The following is a 25,670-nucleotide window of genomic DNA, read 5'->3' as shown; positions in this document are numbered from 1 at the left end:
TGGATTCTTGTTATCTCATTTCTGAAGGCTTCCTATTTTCCAGCCGTCCCTTTACCTGCAAACATCTGCCTCCAATCAGCTTTTGAAAGTTCTTGCCTAATACCATCAAAATTGGCCTTTCTCCAATTTAGAACTTCAACTTTTAGATCTGGTCTATCCTTTTCCCTCACTATTTTAAAACAAATAGAATTATGATCTCTGGCCCCAACGTGCTCCCCCACTGACACCTCAGTCACCTATCCTGCCTTATTTCCCAAGAGTAGGTCAAGTTTTGCACCTTCTCTAGTAGGTACATCCACATACTGAATCAGAAAATTCTCTTGTACACACTTAAGAAATTCTTCTCGATCTAAACCTTTAACACTATGGCAGTCCCAATCGATGTTTGGAAAGTTAAAATCCCCTATCATAACTATCCTATTATTCTTACAGATAGCTGAGATCTCCTTACAAGTTTGTTTCTCAATTTCCCTCTGACCATTGGGGGGTCTAAAATACAATCCTCTTGATTAAATTTTAAAAATATAAGCCATAAGTATTTGGTTAGCCTGGAGCAGTGTTTTGTTGAGCAATCAGATGGTGCTATTTTCTGGATCTGTAGATTGGAAGGAGCAAAATGGCCTTTAATGGAGTGATATGCACTTCTTTGTCAGATGTGGGTGTTTATTCCAAACACATGGGGAGAAAAAAAGTGAAAGGTGTTACTTACTTTGAAGTCCACTTCGCCACTTCCTCCTCAGAATGGGAATAAGATGGCCACTGACTGCAATTCTCCAACCATTCAGCCTCATTTGCAAAAACACAAAGTTCAAAGCAACCTCAATAGCAAAACACAAAAATAATGTGAATGAAACAAGTAAATTGAAAGCAAATGTTGCCTCAACTCTGAGATTGTGTTTGTGAGTGTAAAATAATGAGGAACCTAGAACATTTGAACCCAGGTTATAATTAAACTTAATCTACAGAATTAGCAAGAGATATTAATGAAGGGAGAGGAGGTTGCAGAAATGGTCATTAGTACAACAGGTGGGTTTTACACATGGTTGTAATTTGCTTGGGCTTTACATGATCTGTCATCATTATGCATTGCAGCGGCATATTCAAGTGAATGAACATAAAATTTGATCAAACAGATATGCTGTTTTGGAAAATGTAAGGGGTGATGGATTCTCAGGGGAACGTAGCACGAACAGCCAAGTTTCTGGTATTGAGACTGGCTCTAATGCAACGAGGGGTACGTCGGGTTCCAAGAGATCAATTGTGTTAGGGGATTCTGTAGTGCAAGGTACAGACAGACGTTTCTGTAGCCAGCAGCGAAAAATCAGAATGGTGTGTTGCTTCCCTGGTGCCAGGATCAAGGATGTCTCAGAGAGGGTGCAGAATGTTCTCACAGGGGAGAGGGACCAAAAAGAGGTCATTGTCCACATTGGAACCAATGACATAGGAGGGGGAAAGATTGAGATTCTGAAGGGACATTACAGAGAGTTAGGCAGGAATTTAAAAAGGAGGTCCTTGAGAGTAGTAATATCAGGATTACTCCAGGTGCAACAAGCTAGTGAGGGCAGGAATAGGAGGATAGAGCAGATGAATGCATGGCTGAGGAGCTGGTGTATGGGAGAAGGATTCACATTTTTGGATCATTGGGATCTCTTTTGGGACAGAAGTGATCTGTACAAGAAGGACGGATTGCACCTAAATTGGAAGGGGACTAATATACTGGCAGGGAAATTCGCTAGAACTGCTTGGGAGGATTTAAACTCGTAAGGGGGGGGGGGGGGGGGGGGGGGTGTTAGACCCAGGGAGATAGTGAGGAAAGAGATCGATCTGAGACGGTTTCAGCTGAGAACAGAAGTGAGTCAAACAGTCAGGGCAGGCAGGGACAAGGTAGGACTAATAAACTGCATTTATTTCAATGCAAGGGGCTTAACAGGGAAGGCAGATGAACTCAGGGCATGGTTAGAAACATGGGACTGGGATATCATAGCAATTGCAGAAACATGGCTCAGGGATGGGCAGGATTGGCAGCTGAATGTTCCAGGATACAAATACTACAGGGAGGATAGAAAGGGAGGCAAGAGAGGAGGGGCGGTAGCGTTTTTGTTAAGGGATAGCACTACAGCTGTGCTGGGGGAGGATATTCCTGGAAATACATCCAGGGAGGTTATTTGGGTGGAACTGAGAAATAAGAAAGGGATGATCACCTTATTGGGATTGTATTATAGATCCCCCAATAGTCAGAGGGAAATTGAGAAACAAACTTGTAAGGAGATCGCAGCTATCTGTAAGAATAATAGGGTAGTTATGGTAGGGGATTTTAACTTGCCAAACATAGACTGGATCTGCCTTGGTGTTAAGGGTTTAGATGGAGAGGAATTTGTTAAGTGTGCACAAGACAATTTTCTGATTCAGTATGTGGATATACCTACTCTTGAGAAATAAGGCAGGGCAGGTGACTGAGGTGTCAGTGGGGGAGCATTTTGGGGCCAGCGACCCTAATTCTATTGGATTTAAAATAGTGATGGAAAAGGATAGACCACATCTAAAAGCTGAAGTTCTAAATTGGAGAAAGGCCAATTTTTACGGTTTTTGGCAAGAACTTTCAAAAGCTGATTGGGGGCAGATGTTCGCAGGTAAAGGAACGGCTGGAAAATGGGAAGCCTTCAGAAATGAGATAACGAGAATCCAGAGACAGTATATTCCTGTCAGGGTGAAAGGGAAGGCTGGATAGGGAATGCTGGATGACTAAAGAAATTGAGGGTTTGGTTAAGAAAAAGAAGGAAGCGTATGTAATGTATAGACAGGATGGGTCGTGTGAATCCTTAGAAGAGTATAAAGGCAGTAGGAGTATACTTAAGAGGGAAATCAGAAGGGCAAAAAGGGGACCAGAGATAGCTTTGGCAAATAGAATTAAGGAGAATTAAGCTTTTACAAATACATTAAGGACAAAAGAGTAATTAGGGAGAGAATAGAGCCCCTCAAAGATCAGCAAGGCGGCCTTTGTGTGGAGTACAGAAAATGGGGGAGATACTAAATGAGTATTTTGCATCAGTATTTGGAAGGATATGGAAAATACAGAATGTGGGGAAATAGATAGTGACATCTTGCAAAATGTCCATATTACAGAGGAGGAAGTGCTGGATGCCTTGAAATGCATACAAGTGAATAAATTCCCAGGACCTGATCAGGTGTACCCGAGAACTCTGTGGGAAGCTAGAGAAGTGATTGCTGGGCCTCTTGCTGAGATATTTGTATCATCGATAGTCACAGGTGAGGTGCCAGAAGACTGGAGGTTGGCGAACATGGTGCCACTGTTTAAGAAGGGTGGTAAGAACAAGCCAGGGAACTATAGACCAGTGAGCCTGACCTCGGTGGTGGGCAAGTTGTTGGAGGGAATCCTGAGGGACAGGATGTACATGTATTTGGAAAGGCAAGGACTGATTAGGGATAATCAATATGGTTTTGTGTGTGGGAAATCTTGGCTTAGTTTTTTGAAGAAGTAACAAAAAGGATTGATGAGGGTAGAGCAGTAGATGTGATCTCTGTAGACTTCAGTAAGACATTCGACAAGGTTCCCAAAGGGAGAGTGATTAGCAAGGTTAGATCTCACGGAATACATGGAGAACCAGTCATTTGGATACAGAAGGTAGAAGACAGAGGGTGGTGGTGGAGGGTTGTTTTTCAGACTGGAGGCCTGTGGTCAGTGGAGTGCCACAAGGATCAGTACTGGGTTCTCTACTTTTGGTCATTTACATAAATGAGGTATGAGAGGTACAGTTAGTAAGTTTGCAGATGACACCAAACTTGGAGGTGTAGTGGATAGCGAAGAAGGTTACCTCAGATTACAACAGGATCTGGACCAGATGGGCCAATGGGCTGAGAAGTGGCCGATGGAGTTTAATTCAGATAAATGTGAGGTGTGCATTTTGGGAAAGCAAATCTTAGCAGGACTTATACATTTAATGGTAAGGTCCTAGGGAGTGTTGCTGAACAAAGAGATCTTGGAGTGTAGGTTCATAGCTCCTTGAAAGTGGAGTCGCAGGTAGATAGGATAGTGAAGAAGGCGTTTGGTATGCTTTCCTTTATTGGTCAAAGTATTGAATACAGGAGTTGGGAGGTCATGTTGTGGCTGTACAGGACATTGGTTAGGCCACTCTTGAAATATTGCATGCAATTCTGGTCTCCTTCTTATCGGAAAGATGTTGTGAAACTTGAAAGGGTTCAGAAAAGATTTACAAGGATGTTGCCAGAATTGGAGGATTTGAGCAATGGGGAGAGGCTGTACAAGCTGGGACTGTTTTCCCTGTAGCGTCGGAGGCTGAGTGGTGACCTTATAGCAGTTTACAAAATTATGAGAGGCATGGATAGGATAAATAGACAAAGTCTTTTCCCTGGGATCGGGGAGTCCAGAACTAGAGGGCATAGGTTTAGGCTGAGAGGGGAAAGATATAAAAGAGACCTACAGGGCAACTTTTACCATACGTGTATGGAATAAGCTGCTGGAGGTAAGTGGTGGAGGCTGGTACAATTGCAACATTTAAGAGCCACCTGGATCTGTATATGAATACGAATGGTTTGCAGGGATATGGGCCGGGTGCTGGCTGGTGGGACTAGATTGGGTTGGGATATCTGGCCGGCATGGATGGGTTGGACCAAAGGGTCTGTTTCCATGCTGTACATCTCTGTGACTCTATGACTTTATAATTGTATACTAATGAAAGAGGCTAGTGACAAGGAAACCTGGCAACCAGGCTTGAATAAGTATTGAAATAAATAATCTGTGACTGTGGTGGGGTGAAGCTGAGGGAACATGAAAAGTAGATGAAGGAGTACATTACACGGCCCCTAGCCTGTTGCACCATTCAACACAACTACGCTTAATCTCGGACCTCAACTTCATTTTCTTCACAGTTCCCATATATCTGTATACTCCTTGTGGTCAAAAATCTGTAGAATTTGAATATACTTCGTGACTGAACTTCCATCTCCTTTGAGAGAAAAAAATCCAAAGGTTTACAGCCCTTTGAGCGAAGAACTATCTCATGCTTTTCCTAAACACTTGACATTTTACCGTGAGCCTAGGACCACTAGTTGTTAACTCTCCAACCTGAAGAAGCAATCTCTCACAATTGATCGTAGAAAGCTGAAACGCTGCGTGTGCAGAATTCAGTCCACCAGTAAATCAGTGGTGATGAGAACATTTCAGATCTGCTTGAAGATGTCCAAATATAATGTAGAATTTAAAGGTCAATTTATGCAGAGGACCTAATTAAATTCCTACTTTATCTTGGTGCCACCCTTGGCTCAGTGCTGGAAACCTGACTTAGAAAGTTGCATTCAAGACCCACTCCAGAACCTTGTGTGTATAATATAAGCTGACATTTCTTCATGGTACTGTATAGACAGACTGCTGCAATTATACATGCCATCTCTCAGATGAGATATTAAACTGTGGTAACCATTTTTAAAAACCTTGCTGCCATTCTAATATTTCCTTGCAAGCTGGAGGAACTACACTTCATTTTCCATTTTACAACCTTGAAGACTCATTATTGAGTTCCACAACTTTAGAGTATGATCTTGTTTCTTACATGCCCCGGCCATGCATTGTTTGTGTCTTATTGTCTTTCTGTCAGCACAGTCGACAGTTGGTTTCTTTTCACACCAAATATTTACACCAAATTTGTATCTATATCACTCCTTTTCCATCATATGACTGCTTTTGTATTTTGCTCTGGGCACCCTCACAATCAATTCCAATTGCTCGGTTCCTCCATGGAGTATGCTGGTATATACTTTCCATATAAGATCTGCACAGAGATCATTGTTAAAATGTGAGCTTAAACTACTTCATCACATTTGCTTTATCAAAGCCCAGTGAAGAACATAGACATGTTCAAGCAGGAGATATGAGGTTTTTAACATCATTGTAATTATCGAATCATAGAATTTTACAGTACAGAAAGAGGCCTTTTGGCCCATTTGACTCCCAAAAGAGTTATCTAGCTACCCATTCACCAGCTGTATCTCCACAACCCTCTAAATTCAGCCCTTTTAAATGTATCTCCAGCTTTCTTTTGAAACCTCCCATGGAATCCACCTCCACCACTCTCCCAAGAATTACATTCTAAATCCTAACTCTGAGCGAAGAGGTTTCTCCTCATCTCGTTCTGGCTGTCTTGCTGACAATCTTGAAATTCTGACCCTAGATACAGGCATACTAACTGGTAGAATATCCTTTTTCACCCTGTCAAAATTGTTCATCTTGAACAATTTGAACATCTCAATCTGGTCACATCTTAGTCTTCTCTTTTCCAAGAGGAATAAATCCAATCTCTCTAACTTTTCCTTGTCTTCAAAATCCTTCATTCCTGGTAACGTTCTAGTAAATCTCATTTGAACTCTCTCCAGAGCATTAACATCCTTCTTTAAAATAAGGTGTCCTGAACCAATCACAATACTTCAGATGTGGTCTGACCAATGATTTGTAGAGGTATAACATCACATCCTTACTTTTATACTCTATGCATCTATTTATCAACCCAAGAATCTTATAGGCCTTAACAACTGTTTCAACTTGCCTTTGGAGAATTTTGCATGTGAGCCCTGAGGTCCCTCTGTTCCTGTACTCCCCTCCAAGTTGTACCATTGAGCCGGTATTGTCTCTCCATGTTTCTTTTACCAAAATGCATTACCTCACATTTCTCTGCAACGAAATTCATCTGCCAAGTATTTGCCCATTCAGCCAGTCTGGCAGTGTTCCTCTGAAGTCACTCAGCATCATCAAAATGCATTATTCTCCCTAGCCTAGTATCATCTGCAAATTTAGCAATTTTGCCTTCATCAGCCATCTTCAAATAATTTATATAAATCAAAAAAAGCAAGGGTCACATCACTGATCTCCATGTTGACAAACCCATGTTGACTGTCTGGTATTACCTTATTTTTCTCTAAGTCTACATTTATCTTATCGTGTATAATGATCTCCATCAGTTTTCTCACTATTGAAGTCAAGCTGACAGGTCTGTATTTTCTGGGTTATCCTTTGCCCCTTTCTTAAACAATGATGTCACATCTTCAATCTTCCTGGGACTGATTCAGAGACGCCCGGACAATTTCTGTCAATGGCTCCACAATTTGTTCCTTTACCTCTCTGAGCAATCTAGGATGCATCCCATCTGGGTCTGACGACTTTGGTACCCAGATTGCTACTAGCCTTTTTAACATCTCTTCTTTATCACTATACTGCTCAGTTGCTGAATGTAGGAGTGAGATTCCCCCATCCAGGATTAAAGATTCAGGAGGCAGGCAGGATACAGCACATAGTGGACTTTTATTCATGCAAAAACCAGTGAACGCAGGGGTAGGGCCAAAGGATCTTCCCCGAATCTGGCTTTGACATTAAGACACATGTGTTTTCTTAACCATCAGCTCAGATCAAAAGAGAGATCAATGACACACTCTGATTTTACAGTAAAAGGCAGCATTTTTATACATTTTATGTTACAGTGATCAGTCACAACCTGGATACTGTACCCTCCTCTTCCCTTCTGGGAAGAGGAGGGAAAACACCTGATCAATGATGGATACTCCTATGGACAGCTCTAGGTTCTTCATTTTTTTAAATGATGTTTAACAATTATTGTAATCTCTAGGCCTTGGAATATTTCTACATTGTTTCACAAAATTACTGGCTGTCCTCTTTCAGTCATGCTTACCTTTAAGGACTACTTGAATACTATTGTCCATAGTACTGGCTATCTCTTATCAAATTCCATTACCCATTTATACAAAAACAGTTGATTCTGCTATAAAATCTCATAATATTAGTAATAATTATAATTTTAATATTTATTGTTATTGTCAACATTTTTAGCTAATCAAACAAGATATACCAGGCATCTCGTTAATATTTTATAATTACATTGAAATCTATCTGTGGTTATTTAAAGAATCTTTAACTAGAACTTATTAATATTGTAAATAGTTTCAAAGAGACAGCTAATTTCTGCAAGGTAATTCTAGCAGGTATTTTTATGGCTGAAAACATCCTTGATGAGACTAGAATTAATTACTTATTGTTGTGATTTTTTCAAAGTTTTTGAGTCACAATTTCATTTTGTTACAAATCTTCCAAATTGTTTTTAATCTTCTTTATCGCTGGCTTTGCATTCTTTGGAATCTTGCCATTCAGATAACTGTAATCTCCAAGACCTAGATATTACAGTACTTTTGCCTTGGAATAATTCCCTTCTGAAAGGCACCATTGCTTTTTTTTTGAGGTAAAATTCGGCCACTCTGTGTCTCTTAAAAATAGGCAGCTCCAACAGTCCCCCACTTTGGCTCTAGGTCAGATTATGGCCATAGGGACATTGTTAACAAAGAGTCCACAACAAATTCCCAAAAGTTAAAGTAAAATGATTAGTCTTCAAGTAGTCTTACGACAGTGTCACATCTATTATCGTCCTCTTACCCTTTGATGAGCTGGTCATTTTCTTTTTTCTCTTCTATTAGTAATTTGTTCCTCTATTAAAATGTATCATTTTGGACCATGGCTCTTCCACAGTCATTTTCTTCATTGTTGTGACTGTCATACACTTAAAAAGGCTAAATATAAAATAACACAGACATGCTGTGACAATGAAAATTATTATTCCCAGGGCAGTGGATGTTCCCTGGGATCCCAGCCATCCCATTGCCCAACTCCACAGGGCCGAAGATAAGGGTTGCTCGAGTTTGACTATTTTATTATGACTGTGTTCAGCCAAATCAGTAATTTCCTCAGAATTCCTACCTGATGAAAGCCTTATACCCAAAACATCGATTCTCCTGCTCTTTGGATGCTGCCTGACCTGCTGTGCTTTTCCAGCGTCACACTTTTCAACTCTGATCTCCAGTATCTGCAGTCCTCTCTTTTTCCTTTTACTCATGTCTACCCAGTATACCCCATTCTTTGTGGAAGATTTACCAGCCATGAGAACCCCAGTCTTTAGGGATTTGTTCTGGCGAGTGATCCATTCTGCCACTTCTGATACATTAAAAGAAACAGGTCTCAGAGGGATACCACTTTGTATGTCCTGAAGACTGGGGTTCACATGGCTGACAAATCTTCATAGAATGGGGTATATCAGGTGGTTACACTCATATTTTTAATTGGGCCATTGTCATTGTTTTCTAATTTGGTAAAGACAGAAGCAAAGTACTCATTTAGTACCTCCGCCATACCCTTTGATTCAGTGAACAGCTTACTTTGCTTGTTCCTTATAGCCGTACTCTATCCTTCACTAATCTTTTACTATTATTAGTGTGTTTGAATTATGCATATTACTTCTGAATAATTTCTCTGGCCCTGAATAATTAATTTTACAAATATGGAACTACATTCTATCAGATGAAAATTAATATTGAAAAGTTTGCTTTATGGAAATTGACTGCTGTATTTCCTACATTACAACATTCTCTCCTGTTTGAAAAAATCATTGGGTGTAAAGGGGTAACCTGAGGTGATGAAAGGAACTGCAAAAAGTCCACATTTTCTCGACTTGTGGGACAGGATGTACATGTATTTGGAAAGGCAAGGACTGATTAGGGATAGTCAACATGGCTTTGTGCTTGGGAAATTATGTCTCACAAACTTGATTGAGTTTTTTGAAGAAGTAACAAAGAGGATTGATGATGGTAGAGCAGTAGGTGTGATCTATATGGACTTCAGTAAGGCGATCAACAAGGTTCCCCATGGGACACTGGTTAGCAAGGTTAGATCTCACAGAATAAAGGGAGAACTACCCATTTGGATACAGAACTGGCTCAAAGGTAGAAGACAGAGGGTGGTGGTGGAGGGTTGTTTTTCAGACTGGAGGCCTGTGACCAGTAGATTGCCACAAGGATTGCCACAAGGATTTACATAAATGATTGAGATGCGAGCATAAAAGGTACAGTTAGTAAGTTTGCAGATGACACCAAAATTGGAGGTGTAGTGGACAGCAAAGAAGGGCCTGTACTGCGCTGTATTTTTCTATGTTCTATGTTCTATATAAAAGGGACCTAAGGGGCAACTTTTTCACGCAGAGGGTGGGTATATGTATGGAATGAGCTGCCAGAGGAAGTGGTGGAGACTGGTACAATTGCAACATTTAAGAGGCATTTGGATGGGTATATGAATAGAAAGGGTTGGAGGGATATGGGCCGGGTGATGGCAAGTGGGACTAGATTGGATTGGGATGTCTAGTCAGCATGGACGAGTCGGACCGAAGGGTCTGTTTCCATACTGTACCTTCTATGACTCTGTGATTTGGGATGAAGATACTCTCCCAGATTATCAACAGATCTATTCAGTGTGTTCTTGTTACATTTCTGTCTATGCACCATCAGAAAGACCACAAAAAGACTTTTCGATGGTTGCCATTGCAGCTAGGTTTCCTGTTAATGTTTTAATGTATGTAACACATTATGTATGCATTTGGATGCCTTTTCTGCTTGATGGATGCAGTGATTGTGTATTAGTATTGAATAGTTCAAAATCTGCTAGTGAAGATTATCCATAACCATTTGAAACCCTGAACCTTGTTAATAAATAAATAATGCTAACTACAGGTTCCACCTTCTACAGGTTGTATCTTTTTGTGATGTGGATCAAAGTAAGATAACAAAGGGTTTCTACACTTACGAAGAGTCAAAGGTAAAAAAACATCTTTTAAATACTGTTTTACTCTGCTCCAATGATGATACATTACAGCAAAGAACTCCTGTGCCCACATCCCTCCTGTTCCCCTATACCAAACACAAAATACTAATGTACAGTTCGTTTTTCTGTCATTTTCCCATGATCCACTGAGTGAGAGCATAGTTGCATTCCCCATAGACTGAGTCCCTAATCCCATTTGGATTGCGATTGAGGCCATAGGGTAGACAAAGCCCTCCACATGCAGCTCTCCACCTCTTCCTCAGTTTTGGCCCCTATAATCTGCTGGTATTCATGGCCCAAACACAAATATAAGAAAACATACTGTTTATTGAAAGCACCATAACATGTAATTGCCCGAGAATCTACAGAAAATTATTTTCCACTGAGCCTGTTGTTGTGAGATCCTGAAGGACTACAGTCATCTTCCATGAGTATTGTAATACTCAAGGAATTTCACATTTTTAAACTATAATTTGAACAGTTTTTTAATCTGTTCTTGGCTGGCATTTTGACAGTGCCAGAATTTATTGCCCATTTATAATTGCCCATGAGTATATGATAGTGTATAAGCGGACAGTATCAGAGTCAAAAACATTATTATGGCCCTGGAGTCACTTGCAGGCCAGACCAGGTAAAGAAAGCAAATTTCTTCTGCGAAAGCCGCTTGTGAACTAAGTCATTTTAATCACAACCCATTATTTCATTTTTATTATTAATGAGGCCTGCATTTTATTAAATAGCTGTTTTTAAATTTCCCCAGCTACCATGGTAGGACTTGAATCCATATCTCTGGACTTAGTCCAGCTCACTAAATTACTAGTCCAATGACATTACCACTGTCTGTTCCATCTTATTGTCAAAACTATTTATTCTGAACGATTAATGCTTTGTAATTAACACTGCAGTGTTCATTTTGTTGGTGCTGTGGATAATGATAGCTTAATCTTAATTAACTGGATAGATGAGAGGGGTGTGGTGACATCTTGTAAAAGATGTTTCACGATGTACTTAGCTCAGAGGGGTTATAAAAACAATAAAGATTAATGATAAACAGATAATGATATAATTGACACTTAGCTAAACTGACAGCTCATAGCACAAATTGGTACAATAACTGGTGCCTACATGCTTAACACTTTGAATACCAGAATTGCTTATATTTTAAGCTTTTTGTCAAAATTTAATGCTAGTGCAAAGGGGCTTGAGATTCATAACAACACTAAACTTTGACTTGAATGGGCTTGACTAAACTCTCTTCAGGGTGCCTCACTTAACTTCACTCCAGTGTCCTTGATTCCTGATTCAGATTCAATTTATAGGATAATTACAGTGTCAGTGACAAGTTTGTTCTGACATTGCAGTTGAAAAATGAATGTATTCCTGCACATTCTTCATCTGTACCTGTACCTTTAGAGTTGGACCTGCACAGTAGAAATGCTGATTAAAATTCATGTCTGAACGGATGGTCAGTTGGTTAAGTGTTTCTGGGTCACAGGCTGGCCACCTGATAAAGGGCTTCTTGATGACAGAGCACTCCCTGTAAAGGAAGTGATAGGAATGGTAACTGAAGCTTTATTATTCCATGATATCAGATATCTGTAAAGGAAAACACTGGTACCTGGCACAAATAAGTAAAATTACCTTGTCCAATGTTTGGACAAAATTGTATTTAACTGGGTTACACTCATCATAGGCTTTCATCTAAAGTCAACATTATGCGTCTTGGAATGATTGAAGTGATCTTATTTTACACATTCCCTTGTTTTATCCAATAGCTTATCAAATATTGCCAAATTTACTTCATACAGTATTTTGCCTTTTTATTCATCCAGAATGCATCTCCACAACAGTGAATTTTCTGTGCGGATACATTCAAAATTAGGAAGTGGCGTATCATTAGATAGTCTACTTGGTGCCCCACGTGCAAAGTGTGAGCTAAATCAAGAGTTTGTAAGCATTAGATTTAAAGCTCCTTATTGCTTAGCATTCTACAGAATATCACAATAACATGAATCCGTCTATAGGCAAGAGAAGCTGTCACCATCTTCTAAAAAGCTGTGTAAGAATGTCAGACTAACAAGAATAATGATGGAATGGTGGTGTGTAAAGTTATAGAATACCATTCTCTTAAAACTAAAATAGTTAATTTTTATTTTAGCATCCAAGATTTAAGCAATAATAGAAATAAAATTAGATTAATCAAATACACATGCGTGCGCACGTACACACATAACTTTCTACCTCCATTCAGATTCTCTTAGAAATCATTCATGAAATAACTTACCATACCATCATTTCTGCAAGCACTTCAAACAAGAAAGGTCCAATGTTGATGGTTCACCAGTCTGAATATAACACGTTCTTCAGTATGTCAACGTTTTGGTAACATAATCCCAACGATGTGCTGACACACATTCTTGTTTCTTCCAGGACAAACCAAAGCCAAAAATTCCCATTTTCCATTTTACAGATGCCAAGCCCCCTTTCATCATTTGTGTGAAACTGGTAAGTGATAGATATCCACTTGTTTTCATATTTTGTTTTAAAAGGAACAATCATAAGATCAACCATACCAAAAGTGAGCAAAATCCAGGATGGTGGTACAATGGATTTTGAAGATGGTTCTGTCAGTTTTTTTTTAAACAGTTTAAATCCAACTTAGAAAATGAACATTGCTTTTGGCTCTGTGTGCTCCAATAACTTTTTAATGAGGATTATAACTACTGTAAAACTGCTGAAAATGCCAGCAGTAAATTAACAGCCTGATTCCAAAAACTCCATTCATTTGCTACTGAAACTCATCTAGTTCCCTTCCTGGATAATCTTCAGTAGTTGCCTTTTGGACAAAGTACAGGCACATGCTTGTAAATTGTATCTTTGGTTCACATCGCACACTACACCAGAGGGACATGTACAATAGGCACGGCTAACATAAGCACAGAACTTAGTGTTGTACTTATTACTCACTGGCATGAACATCCCCTGCTCCTGCCAAGAGGCAGCCTGATCTTAACAGATGATTATTATAAAGTTTGGTGTGAGAATGGGATGAGCTCTTTGAATAAAATAAATAATATGAGTGAGTACTAAAAAAAATGAAGCTTTAAGAGAAAGCAAACACTTATTGCTAACTTACAGGAGCCAAATCTTAGTGGAATCAGGCTGATTCTTTGAGATGAGCAAGTCAATATATATTTCCCCCTCAGGAAGTGGTCAGCAATGATCAAATCATTTGCAGAGGTGGTGATGGCCCACATTCTTGACCTGATGCAGTAGTTTTAGTGATTAGTACAATTGCATGGCTTGCTAGGCAGCTTCAGAGGTCAGTTAGCAATCAATAACAGTACTGGCCATGCAGACTGACCAGCAACAATAAGATAGCCTTTACTAAGGTCCATCTGTGACAAGTTCAGATTCACCTACATTTCTGGTTATACTCAGCACCATTTTGCTGAGCAGTTTCCCAAGCTCTGAGAAAGCCAACCAGATCAAGCGAAATATACAGCCAAGTAAATCACCATTGGAAAATTCCTCCTCGATGTTTCATAAAAGCAATAGGTCAAATGTTCCAATATCCAGATCATCAGAGAAGGGACACCGCGTCATACAGCACGGAAACAGACTCTTCGATCCAACCAATCCACACTGAACATAATCCCAAACTAAACTAGTCCCACCTGACTCCCCCGGCCCAAATCCCTCCAAACCTTTTCTATTCATGTACTTAACCAAATATTATCTGAACATTGTAATTTTACCCACATCTACCACTTCTTCAAGAAGTTTATTCCACAGGCAAACATCTCTCTGTGTAAAACATGTGCCCCTCATGTCTTTTTAAAAACTCTTTCCTCTCACCTTACAATGTGCCCCCTAGTCTTGAAATTCCCCATCCTAGGGAAAAGCCAACTACCATTAACTCTATCTATACCCCTCACTATTTTATAACTTCTATAAAGGTCCCCTCTTTTACCTCCTATGCCCTAATAAAAAAAGGTCCCAGCCTGTTTAGCTGCAATTCGGGCCCTTGTGGATATCCTGATATGAGATGTTTATCAGAATTAAATGGAAAATTTAAATATCAATGAGCAGGACACTGCATGACTATCTCTTACCCTGAGTTAGAGATGGTGACTTTAGAAACCTCCCCAGTACTTACCTGGACTTATCCAGGAAATATCAAGCACAACAATATCAAGCCCTAGTCTAACCTCTGAGTAATTCCATGACTGAGCCCCCACCAATCAACCCCCTGACCCTTCAACTAACCCCAACCCGATTACACCTAACCTGAACTTAACTGTCTACTTGCCTAACCATCTAACTTCTCCTGATAACTCTTCCCAACTACTCTCCTGACTCGACTGCCTTTCTGACTAACCTGTCAGCTGACCTGATCCAAATAACAATCCCACTGTCTACTCTCCCAAATGCCACCTTGTCCCTCTACCGGTTCACTCACTCGCTCATCTCCCCAGCCTTCTCCCATTCACCTTTTCTTTCACTGATATACAAAGACTGGACCTGTAAAACCTTACATATGGCAGCTAGTACCTTAAAACAGGGGCATGTCCTGTCTTCCCCTCACATTACTCGGTCTCCTCTCTATTGAGGAGACAGGACGCCAACTTGTGGAACGGTTCAAGGAACATTTCCGAGACACACGCACCCAACAACCCAACCACTCTGTGGCCGACCACTCCAATTCCACCTCCCACTCCAGCAAGGATGTGCAAGTTATGAGCCTTCTCCACCTCCAAATCCAAGCCACTCAATGCCTAGAGGAGGAACACCTCATCATCCACCTTGGGACCATCCAACCACACTGTATCAATGTCGATTTCATCAGTTTCCTCACCTCTCTTCCCCCCACCTTATCCCAGATCGAACCCTCCAACTGGGTGCCGCCCTCTTGAACTGTCCTACCTGCCCATCTTCCATCCCACCTATTCAGTCGACCCTCCACTCTGACCTCTCACCATCATTCCCCACCTTCATCTACCTATTGCCTTCCAAGCTACCTTTCCCCCAGCATCACCACCCCCCCAATTAATCTCTCAGCCCCCTTGGGCCCGACCCCCCCCCAACCTTCCTGATGAAGGGCTCGGGCCTGAAACATCGACTCTCCTGCTTCTCGGATGCTGCCTGACCTGCTGTGCTTTTCTAGCTCCACACTCTCAACTCTGATCTCCAGCATCTGCAGTCCTCACTTTCTCCTCCTTTAGCCAAGTTCCCTAGGGGATGCTATGCTATGCTGTTCATTTCTGATAAAGCCAGAATCAAAAGGCCCCAGAAGAAATATGCATTGACTTTCAAGCATAACAACAATCCACTCATCATTGCCACAACACAGGAGATCAGGGTCTTTAATTCCAACAAGAAATGGCCGTCTGATTCCAATTATGAAATCTCTGACTTTGGTGAGCTTGCCCCTCACTTGCATTCAAGTGTCTCCTTGTGAGATGTGAGCTTATGGAATCCAATCGTGCTCCCAACTCAAATAGATGATTGACTTTTAAAAATCAGCTTTCACCCACTTCCACCCATACCCGTTCTTGGAGATGCCCTCACTGGATCTCATGTTTGATGCTGCAAACCACCTGTATCTCCAGCATGAGTTCACTTTGTCAAGACTGGAGCAGTGAAAATTTGGCTGACAGAGGGCAATTTAAGAATGAATAGGTTACCAGCTCTTTAGAGTGCTAAAATACCCAGTGTCGATCCTGTACAATTTTGCCCTGTGTCAGAGTTGTGAAAAAAGTTTAGTGTTAGGGACTTGGACAAGTAATGATGTTTAAATTTAATTTGGATTTGAATTTGATGTCAGCTAGAATCTATGTGGGATAAATTTGATGCTAAATTTCAGAGTTAATGCTCCTGTCTTCTAAATGACTAAATAACTTAGATGTTCATTAGCAACCTGTTTCAATTTACAGTCTTCAGTGCAGCAAAATCAGTACTTAATTAACACCTCACTATTTGCTGATTTGAAATGCACAAGCACATGCTGCTTTCTTCAGCCAGCTTTCAGAGGGTTATTAGATCCTTTCGTGCCTACCAAGAAAGAGACACAATTCAAATCTTCAGACTGCAGAATCTTCTGAAGAATTTAATTAAAGTAAATAAAGCAGAAAGCGGAGATGCGGAATTTTAAAAAATGTGCTGGAGAATCTCAGCAATTCTGGCAGCATGTTGGGGGGAGAGAATCATCGCTAACACATCCATTCCAGTGAGACTCTAGATCTATATCCACAGATGTAGCAAGACCTGCTGAGTTTTTCCAGCATTTTGTTCTTTCTTTACTTCTCAAGAATTTATTGCATTCATTTTGTTAAATAAGATACATTTTATTAAGAATGCCAGATTCGGTCCATTGAAGAAAGAAATGGACAACAATGTTTGGAATGCCTGCTAATAGTGTGAGGCCTGTAAATGCCAAGGACACACCAGAAAGTATCCTTCCTTAACCCTGTCCTGTAAGTTTCCAACATAGCCTCTGCAATTCCCTCACTAATTCTCCACACAGTGCTGGGTCTCCTATTGCTTGTGATATTCAGAAATGATGTAGATGAGAGTGTGGGAGGAAGATGAGTAAGTTTGAGGATGACATGATACTTGGCTGGGTCATTGACAGTGATGCAGAAAGTCTTAGGTTACAGGAGGATTGATAAGATGGGCAGATCAGTGGCAGGTGGAACTTAACCCAGATAAGTCTACAACCTCTACCATCGGGGAGAAGGTACAGAAGCCTGAATACACGCACCAGCCGGTTTCACAACGGCTTCGACCCTACTGTTGTTAGAATACTCAATGGACTCACAAATTTTTAACATTTGCCTGTACCTGTGTTTTTGTTTTTGTTGTTGTTTACCTCCTGTTTACTATCTATACTACTTAACTCTGTGATCTGCCTGTATTGCTCGGAAGACAAAGTTTTTCACTGTGCCTCGGTACACGTGACAATAAATTCAATTCATAAGTCTGAGGAAGAAGGAACACGACAAGGAAGTACTCAGTGTATGGCAGGATACTAGGAAGCTCAGAGAAAGAGTGGGATTTTAGGATGCTTGCCCACAGATCCCTGAAAGTGACCACGCAGGTTAATAAGATGGTTAGGATGACATACTGAACATTGCCTTTATCAGTTGTGACATAGATTTAAAAGCAGGGAGGTCATCTTGGAGCTGTACAGATCTTTGGTTAGGCCTCAGCTGGAGTACTGTGTGCAGTTCTGATCACTACACTATAGGAGGGTGTGGTTGCACTGGAGGGAGTGCAAAGAAAATTCACCAGGATGTTATGGGTTGGAGCAGTTTAGCTATGAAGAACTGGATAAGCTGGGGATGGTTTCTTTAGAGCAGAGGGGGTTGGGGGAAGGACCTTTTTGAGGTGTATAAGATTATAAGGGGCATGGAGTGGGTGAATAGAAAGCAGCTGTTCCCTTTAGTTGAAGGGTCAAGAATAAGGGGGCATAATTTTAAAGCGAAAGGCAGGAGGATTGAGAGGGGATTTGAGGAAAATAGATTTTCAGCCTGAGGGTGGTGGGGGTCTGCAATATATTGCCTGGGAGGGTAGATGAGGCAGCAAACCTCAATATTTTTATAAGTACTTGGATGAGCATTTGAAGTGTCTGAACGTTCACAGCTGTAGTTCTAGTGAAGGAAAGAGGGACTAGTGTAGAGGTAGTAGCATATTTTTGGCAGTATGGACTTGATGGGCAAAAGGCCCTCTTTTATACTGTACGAATCTATGATTCCCAAAGGAGAACTCATTGTCTAGTACATAGTAGAAAAACCAGTAGGAATTGGAGCATTGAAATTGCTGCAAAATTACTCAAGTATCTATCCTGGTGTCATGCCTATGGCTTTCCAGCACACTGGCAATATTCTCTCCTTTGGTTTTAAGTGTCAATCCAGGAAAAAGGCAAAGAGCTACCTTTCCTGAAAGTTTGCAAACCTGTGCTAACAATTCTGCCGTTAAAAAAAAAGTTTTAATAGTGGCCATTTTTACTATAATTGCAGAGAGCCATAGCATGTACTTAAAACCCAAATACCTGTACCCATCTGACCCAGCCCATAGGGTATGTGAACACGTGGAACTCAATCATCACACTACAATTGATACTCGGGCAAACTTTCTTTACATTCCACAAATATAGAATTGATCTTGCATTGTAAATGAAAGGAAAGTGTGAGAAAGGTGTAACAAATAAAACTGAAACGGGAAACATGCTATCACCGATGGAACAATTTTTAAAAACTCATTTATGATCAATGTGCTAACATTACCAGAAACGTCTGTCAGTCACTGTGATTAATTAAAGGAGTATTTTGATCAAATAAAAAGATTCAGAACTTCTGGCAGTTTAATAAAATTTGCAGCATGCAAATTACGGACAGATTAATTTGTAAAGACATCATTGTAAACTTGCATGATTTTCAGTTTCAGCTGTCACATTGTTTAGCTCTTGTTTCAGAGAAAGTGGACATTGTCTAATTGGTGCCTGCCAGGGGCTTAAGTTTCAATGAAGCCAAAATATTTCTTGGTCTTTGCTGTGTTCAGCTGTAGGAGATCTAGTGCCACCTTGAGATTCCTTCAGCTGCAGGTGGTGCAGGCATCTCCACAGCAGCTAACACCCAGAGCATTTCACTGTCTGACTGCTTTTCCTTCCCTCGTATATCTTGCTTTTATTTGATCAGAGAATAACCGTTCTGTTTAATTTCAAGGGATGCAATCTTTTTTTAAAACAATTTTATTTTAAATTTGGGAAGGGTAAGAGCTATGAGTGAGTGTTACAGTCACATCCTGTGTAAGTGATTCTTTTTATATTAGTTCATTATGTTTTAGTTAGCATGTGAAATCAATCCTTAAAAGGGTTGTCTGACACATGTTCCCAAAGGCAGTCTACTTTAACTGCTGTGGTGACCCATAATGATAATGCATCACACACACAATCGTACACATACCCACAGACACACATACACTCACTCTAAACCTGGGGACGTACACCCACTTTTCATGTGTGCTTTGCCTCCAACCATAAAACATAGAACATTACAGCGCAGTACAGACCCTTCGGCCCCCAGTGTTGTGCCGGCCTGTGGAACCAATCTGAAGCCCATCTAACCTACACAAAATGATACAGTTTGGTTCTTGGTGGAATTGCCTGAAGTGTTTTACTGTGTTAAGGATCCTGTAGTGTTTTGCTTTCACATGCAAAAGCTCAAGAGGAAAAGCTTATTGGAAGCAGAATGTGCAGTGAAGGCTGGCTCATATTTATAAATGATGTGGATCTGAAAGGGAGGTCATTAGTTTAATATAGCTAAGGTGCTACATTTTTGTAATCACTGGTTCGAATCATAACACGTAGGTGGAATTTCTTTCCTTATTCTACATTACTCAGTTATCATTTCTGCTTTCATATTGTAATGGCACCGTAGGTAAGGAGAAAATGCTGCTATTGACAAAAAAGTCAAAAGCCAAATGACACCAAACAAAAACAGGAATTGCTCAGCAGGTCTGGCAGCATCTGAGGAGAGAAATCAGAGTTAACATTTCAGGTTGAGTGACCCTTCCTCAGAACTGATGATGTTGATTTACATGCAGAAGATAGGGTGGAAGGAGGGGTTAAGGAGTTAACAATAGATGATGATGGAGCCCAAAGAGAGAGCAGAACAGTTGAACAGACAAAGGATTATCTTGACTATACATCCTCACACCTTGTAGTAAAGACTCTTCCATTGTCTCAGTTCCTCCAGCTCCATCGCATCTGTTCTGATGAGACCAATTTCAACAAAGGAGCCTCTGAAACAACAACCTTCTTCCTCAGCCAAGGATTCCCCAGCTCCACTGTTGACAGGGCCAAAAACCAGGTCCAACACACCTTCTGCACTTCCACCCTCACCACCTCTCTTCCGTCCCGCAACAATAATAGGATTCCCCCAGACCTTACTTAACACTCCCGCCAGCATCCACATGAGGAGATCATCACCTATTATTTCCTCCATATTCCCCTCCCCTCCCTTGTCCATCTTCTGCAGGAACTGTTCCCCTGGGACACCTTGGTCCTCCATCATTCCTCCATCACTCCCCCCATCCCCCCTTAGTCCCATGGCACCTTCTCCTGCAACCGCAGAAGGTGGACCACCTGCCCCTTTACCTCCTCCCTCCTCCCCCAAACATACCTTCCAGGTGAAGCAGCACTTTAGCTGCATTTCTCACAATCTTGCCTACTGCATTCGCTGCACACAATGTGGTCTCCTCTATACTGGAGAAACGAAGCATGGACTTTGCAGAAAACCTACATTCTGCCTTCAAAAAAGACCCTGAGCTTCCAGTTTCCTGTCACTTCAACAAACCTCCCTGTTCCCTGGCCAGGCTCGCTGACGTGCTCCAGTGAAGATCAGCCCAAGTTGGAAGAACAACACCTCATTTTCTGCTTGGGGTGTCTGCAGCTTTCTGGGCTCAATAGAGTTCAATAACTTCAGGGCTTGAGCTATCCCATGTCCTTACCCCAACCCCACGCACCAGACCTTGTTATCACATAATCTGCTATTACTCACATGGCTCTGTCCCCATTTATCATTTACTCCCTTCTCCCTCCCTCCACCCTATCTTCTGCATATATGCCAACATTTTCCTAGATTAGATTAGGTTATCTACAGTGTGAAAACAGGCCATTTGGCCCAACAAGTTCACAACAACCCTCTGAAGTGTAGCCCACCCAGACTCATTTCCCTCTGACTAATGCACCTTATACTATGGGCAGTTTAACGTGGCCAATTCATCTAACCTGCACATTTTTGGATTGTGGTAGGACACTGGAGCATCCGGGGAAACCACGCAGACACAGAGTGGGTTCCACACAGTCGCCCAAGGCGGGAATCAAATCAGGGTCCCTGGCACCAGGAGGCAGCAGTGCCAACCACTGAGCCACCGTGCCACCCTTCCCACCTGTCACAGGGTCACAGGTCCTGAAACATTAACTCTGACTCTCCACAGATGCTGCCAAACCTGCTGAGCTTGTCCAGCAATTTCTGGGTTTGTTTCTGATTTCTGGCATCCACAGCCCTTTCAGTTTTTACCAATAAAAGGTCAATGTTCAAACAACCAATGGCTACATGAGGTTAAACTTTAAGCAGCACATGTCTAGGATCTGACATTCACTAAGAGTGTGAAAGAGAAAAACGTGTTTGTGACTTTCACGGGAAAATTGAATAAGCACCTGAAGAGAGGAACTTTTCAGAGCTGCAAGGGAAGGATGGGGAGTAGGATTAACTGATTTGCTTCTGTGATGAAACAGCTTGGGAGAGATAGAAAGAAAAGCCCATTTTTATGATTCAGTTTCTCTTTGAAAAGCAGTCAATAACTTTTTTGATACATTATAAAGCCCAACATAATTACGCTGTGTTGCAGGGGTCAGAAGCATTGAGAGTTCAGATATCAGCCTTAATACTGTCAAGGTTCTCCAGTTTATCAATGCGATTCAGTTTTGGGTTCAGATCAGAGCCTTCAATTCATTCTCATTTATAAAAAAACGTTATGAAAAGTGTTTCAGAAAACCGTTTGGTCAAATTACTGCTGCCTTGTAAAGCACTAAGTCCCTGTGATTTCTGCACTATATACCATATGTGACATCTACATCAGTGGTCTGCACTCATTGATTTATGCTGCCCACGAGCAACCACTGTAAGTTTTATTACGACACATCAAGGCAACCGACCAGATGCTGCATTGTAGGCCAGTGTCGAGAAGGTAAAACTGCACAACGTCCCCACCACAGTCATCTGAGAGCGATTACGCTGGTCAGACATAACTAAGCCATCCAACACCAATTTTCATCCCTGTCTACGCTCTCCAGCATCAACCTAAAATTACCGGGCATTCAGGGTCGGATCACCTAAACTCACAAGAGTCACATTTCAGAGCCAGAAATCTGAGTGGATTGCATTTAAACTTCTGAAAAATAAACTGAAAATGAAGAGCATTATGGATTAGGGAACATAAATACAAACACATTCATTACTGATTAGTGCAGGAATACTTAACACATTTAAATTTTGTCTGTAGTATCAATAGGAATTTTAATCTAAACAGAGAATTATGCCAACATGCATAATTCATAATAAACATGCATATTTATTAATATCATTAACAATAATCTCGAAATCTATAACTCTGACCTTTTGCCACATGGCAGTAATACCAGTTTATTTTAGCATACAAGAAGTTTTTGTTTTGCCGTGTCCAGCAATCTTCACACTACTGGACAGACAACGCCCTGACAGGGCTCTGATCCATTGTAACTAACTCTCTGATCTAAACCCATTGTAACTAATGTTAGTAGCAGCAAGCCTGTTAGAGCTGTCTCTCCCTTGCAGCTGAAATTGCCAATTCAGCACGGTGTGAATTTCAGCTGTCCTTGCACCCACGCCATGATCTTCCTTTTAACAGTGTGTGAATGATGCAGCCACCTTTTTCAATTAAACCCTGTTGTGAATTCAAATTATTGAAATCTGCAGGAAACTGATTCTTACATTTAATTAAGTCCAGCAAAATAATCTCAATGTTTTCTTGAAAAATTCACATTTCCAGTTATTGTCATTTACAGATTAACCCTCCTGTAAGAATTTATTTGGGTAGCAGCATTTCCAAGGCATTCTTAGCAGAGAGAAGTGTCCACAGAATGCCAAAATGTAGATTTTCGATTTTGTTTTGAAACGCTGAGTCCTCAATGAGGAGCCTCAGTCAACTCGAGCAGAGTATTGATGCTATCTCTCTTATTCATACTCCTGTCAAAGAATGCTCCTTTCTGGGAGCAAATCATAGAATCCCTACAGCGTGGAAGTAAGCCATTTGGCCCATTGAATTCACACTGACCCTCCAATGAGCATCCCACCCAGACACTCCCTCCTACCCTATCCCTGTAACCCTGCATTTACTATGGCTAATCCATCTAGCCTGCACATCCCTGGACACTATGGGCAATTTAGCAAGGCCAAGCCACCTAATCTGCACATCTTGGACTGTGGGAGGAAACTGGAGCACCCGGAGGAAACCCACACAGACAGGGGGAGAATGTGCAAACTCCACACAGACAGTTGCCTGAGGATGGAATTGAATTCAGGTCCCTGGCGTTGTGAGGCAGCAGTGCTAACCACTAAGCCACTGTGCCACCCAATTGAGGACAGAATTTACTCGAGGTTCCTCAATGCTGAGCAAGTTGGTACTTATGACACTTAATCAATCTTCATCTCAAATCAAGAATTAATAGAGAAAATTTGTGTCATCTGTAGCTTAAACAAATATATGTACAGAGTGCCCCACATGGCATTATTGCTACGCGCACCAGCCTGAGTAGTATAAAGGTACTAAACAATAGTGGAGGAACATGGAATTGAGGTAAGAGATTAGACATGATCTCATTGAATAGTGGAGCAAGCTCAAGAAGCAGAATGGGCTATTACTGTTCCTGTTTCTTATGTTCCTGTGTATCCGGGAAATCCCCAGCTTTGCCTCCTTCTCCTAACCTGCTCAAGACCAGCAGGCCCAATGACAGTTACCCTCAGTCACGGTCTGTCCTACTCTCTGCTGACCTCAGATTGGGATTGGATTGATCTTATCCAATACTGTTTATGAGAAGGTGATGATAAGTACCTACTTCATTAGAAATGATTTCATATTCTCTGTGAGCCTATACCTTAGGGAAGGAAGAAAGAAGTGTTTTTTTTCCCCTAAGTACAACTTGACAATCAGTTAGCGATTGATCGATCAATAATGGAACTAATTTCAGTCTGAAAAAGAAATTCCTTTCTGGTTTTACTAGATGTGGTGTACTTCAGAAAATGGTTTGAACTCAGCTAAAAATAAACAGAAATCATGTATTAAATATCTCAGCTTGTGCATAAAAGTATTCAGATAAGGATTTTGTGGGAAGGCAAGGAAGTGAAGGCAAAGCAACAATTAGATCAACCATGATGTTATTGACTGAGGAACAGGCTCAAGGGACTGTACGACCTACTCCTGCTCCTGATTTATATGTTCATATGTTTAGAGAATTAGTTGAATATACATCAGCAGTGAATTCAAAATACAAAAACTACACTCTTATTTGGGTAAGAAGTCCAGCAACTGCACATTCATTCACACACACACAGTTAAGAGGTCATTATAAATAAAAAGGCCAGTGAGATTATTTAGATTGCGCAAGTATAATTACTGTTTTCCTACTTGCACAGTTCGATTTGCATGGGCAAGGAAAAAGGGACTTTGTATTTTTCGGTTCACACTCCTTAATCTGGGTGGTCTCAGTAATCACAGTAAATATATTTCTGATTGACGAGGTCTTTTAAGGTGAAGTGCAGCTTGAAACTTACTGCAAAAACAATTAGTTTGACAGTATAAATTTGATAGTACTTTAACAGCATTAATTGTACCAGATTACCTCTAGATTCTCCTAAAAACATTCTTTCTGAATATACTCTCTCAAGGCCCTTAAACACATCTTAAGTGTTTCAGTCAGACCACCTCCTATTCTCCTGAACTTCATGGATACAATACTAACCTGTTCAACAGATCCTCATAAGACACCCTGCCATTTCAATTTTAGTCTGGTAACCTTGTCTGAACTGCTTCCAATTTATAAACATTCTGCACTATATAAGGAGCCTAGTACTCTAAATGGTCTCACCAATGACCTGTATAACTGAAACATAACTTCCCTACTTTTGTATTCAATTCCCCTCACAATAAACAATAATGTTCTCTTAGTTATCCTAATTACTTGGTATATCTGCAGAATTACATTTTTGCAATTAATTGCTCAAACCAATCCCTCTTCATCTCAGAGCTCTGCAATCTCCCACCATTTAGATAACACGCTTCTTTTTAATCCTTCCTGTCAAAATGAACAATTTCATTGTTTCACTTCATTTGTCAGAGCTTTGTCCATTCACTTAACCTATCTATCCCTCTGTAGTCGCTGTATGTT

General features: G+C 40.8%; 1 protein-coding gene across 4 annotated transcripts in view; it reads left to right on the top strand.

Moving 5' to 3' along the window:
• The window catches only part of b3gntl1 (UDP-GlcNAc:betaGal beta-1,3-N-acetylglucosaminyltransferase-like 1), a 369,979-nt gene that overhangs the window by 328,158 nt on the left and 16,151 nt on the right, over nucleotides 1-25,670 (top strand). For all 4 annotated transcript variants that reach the window (XM_072558329.1, XM_072558328.1, XM_072558331.1 and 1 more), the window contains 2 exons: nucleotides 10,607-10,675; nucleotides 13,112-13,186. In XM_072558329.1, the coding sequence (XP_072414430.1) occupies nucleotides 10,607-10,675; nucleotides 13,112-13,186 (144 nt within the window). The remainder of the gene's footprint in view (nucleotides 1-10,606; nucleotides 10,676-13,111; nucleotides 13,187-25,670) is intronic.

Source organism: Chiloscyllium punctatum, chromosome 39 (assembly GCF_047496795.1).
Source record: "Chiloscyllium punctatum isolate Juve2018m chromosome 39, sChiPun1.3, whole genome shotgun sequence".
Taxonomy (NCBI): Eukaryota; Metazoa; Chordata; class Chondrichthyes; order Orectolobiformes; family Hemiscylliidae; genus Chiloscyllium; species Chiloscyllium punctatum.
The sequence above is the reverse complement of the archived record's forward strand: the minus strand, read 5'-3'. Positions and strand labels throughout refer to the sequence as shown.